Source organism: Carlito syrichta, unplaced genomic scaffold (assembly GCF_000164805.1).
Source record: "Carlito syrichta isolate Samal-C Ts95f unplaced genomic scaffold, Tarsius_syrichta-2.0.1 Scaffold312429, whole genome shotgun sequence".
NCBI lineage: Eukaryota > Metazoa > Chordata > Mammalia > Primates > Tarsiidae > Carlito > Carlito syrichta.
The window spans coordinates 445,267-446,999 of NW_007256525.1; the positions used below are offsets into that span (position 1 = coordinate 445,267).

The 1,733-nt window shown below is 46.2% G+C and overlaps 1 protein-coding gene across 1 annotated transcript in view; it reads right to left on the bottom strand.

The window, feature by feature from the left end:
* Positions 1-1,733, bottom strand: part of LOC103272398 (tubulin-specific chaperone E-like) — a 65,215-nt gene that overhangs the window by 8,980 nt on the left and 54,502 nt on the right. The window contains 1 exon segment of the mRNA XM_021718510.1: positions 192-294. Within this exon segment, the coding sequence (XP_021574185.1) occupies positions 192-294 (103 nt within the window).

Consider the following 1,733-nt stretch of genomic DNA (forward strand, 5'->3'; position numbering starts at 1 on the left):
GGAGAGGCAGAGTGTGGCCTCCTGGCCGCGCAGCCCTCCTTGGCTGCCGCGGTTTTCACAGTCCTCTGTGTGATGCAGTTTCTAGAATTCGATTCGCTGGACAACGGGTGACTTAAACGTGCTTCAATTCCCTGTTGAACCCCAATTTTAAGTCGCTTACCGCTGTGTAGTAACCAAAGAAACAGGATTACCTCAGCCCACGTTACTCCTGTTTGGTTGAGGACTAAAACCTTCAGTGCAGAAAACGTGCCGACTGGAGATGCTAAACCCGAAGTAAAGCTTAGCTTATTCTCACTGTGTGGGGGGAGAAAGCAGACACAAAGAACTTACTGCCAGCAGTAGCCTCAACTGAAACAGTCGTTAAAAGCAACAATCGGGAACTCAATCTGAGTAGGCTGGCTTGTTTCAACCTTAAAATTAAGTTCTATTAAAAGCAGAGCGAGTCAAGAAGACTACCTCATTTTTAATATTTACAACATGTAACTCTTTAGTCTCTGACAAGCACAGATGCTCCCAAGGGCCAGGGCAGCTGTGTGAGACTGCAGCTTTCTCCAAACCCATGGCACAAGCATCACTAAGGTGAGCTTCCAGCTTCTCCAGACCCAGCTCTGGACCTGCAAACGAAGTGCTGTTCTCACGGGTCGTCCTGAGATGCTAGATCATGGGTAGAATTGTGCTTCTCTAAACACAGAGCCTGCCCTTTGGCTCAAAGGGTGAATGAAATAAATGACTGCCCTGTAAATTCTCTCTCGACTGCCTACTCTGGCAGGAAGACCTCAATCCCGACAGTCACTTTAAAAGAAGACGCCGTTAAAAACCTGAGCTCATATTTCCAGAAGACGAGACACCAAATTACCTCCATTTACTCTATGTGGGAACACAACTAACTCAGGACTACCTGCTATGCTGTGCCCACCTTAGGCAGGTACAACCCACCTGTGTATGTAAAGCCAGTTCGAGTATGAAAGGGGAAGCCTGGCTGGGCCCCTGGAAAGTTAGGTTGTGAGATTAAAACTAATCAAATGTTCAGCAAGACCTGGAAAACTGTGACATTAGTAGAATAGGTAAATTAGTGGAAATCCTCATCAAAACTGAATTAGTCAGGCATGGTGGCTCACACCTGTAATCCCAGCACTTTGGGAGGTGGAGGCGTGAGGCATGATGCCTGAGTCCAGGGATTCAAGACCAGCCTGGGCAACTTGGTGAGACCTTATCTCCACAATAAATCAAAAAATTAGCCAGGCATGGTGGGGCGTGCCTGTAGTTCCAGCTACTTGGAAGGCTGAGGTGGAAGGATCGCCTGAGCCTAGTAGGTTGAGGTTGCGGTAGCCATGAGTGTGCCACTGCACTCCAGCCTGGGCAACAGAGTCAGACACCAACTCAAAAAAAAAAAAAGAAAAAGAAAAACAATTAAACAGCATCTAAATGAAATTACTCATTCCTACAGCAATTAAATGCTAGAAGCTTCCAAATAAACATGCATTTTTAATATCACGTCTCCTCTCCTATTCCCCAATTAAATGATACCGTCCCCAACATTCTATCATTCATGGTCAGGCTTACAAGAAATACTTTTCAGTTCAATGTCAACCTACCTCATCCCCCACCTGATCAAAAGTAAAACACATTCCTTATTCATGAATCACCTCACATGACCTTTTAAAAGACTATGTACAGCCAGGCTCGGTGGCTCAGCCTGTAATCCCGCACTTTGGGAGGCCGAGGTGAGTGGA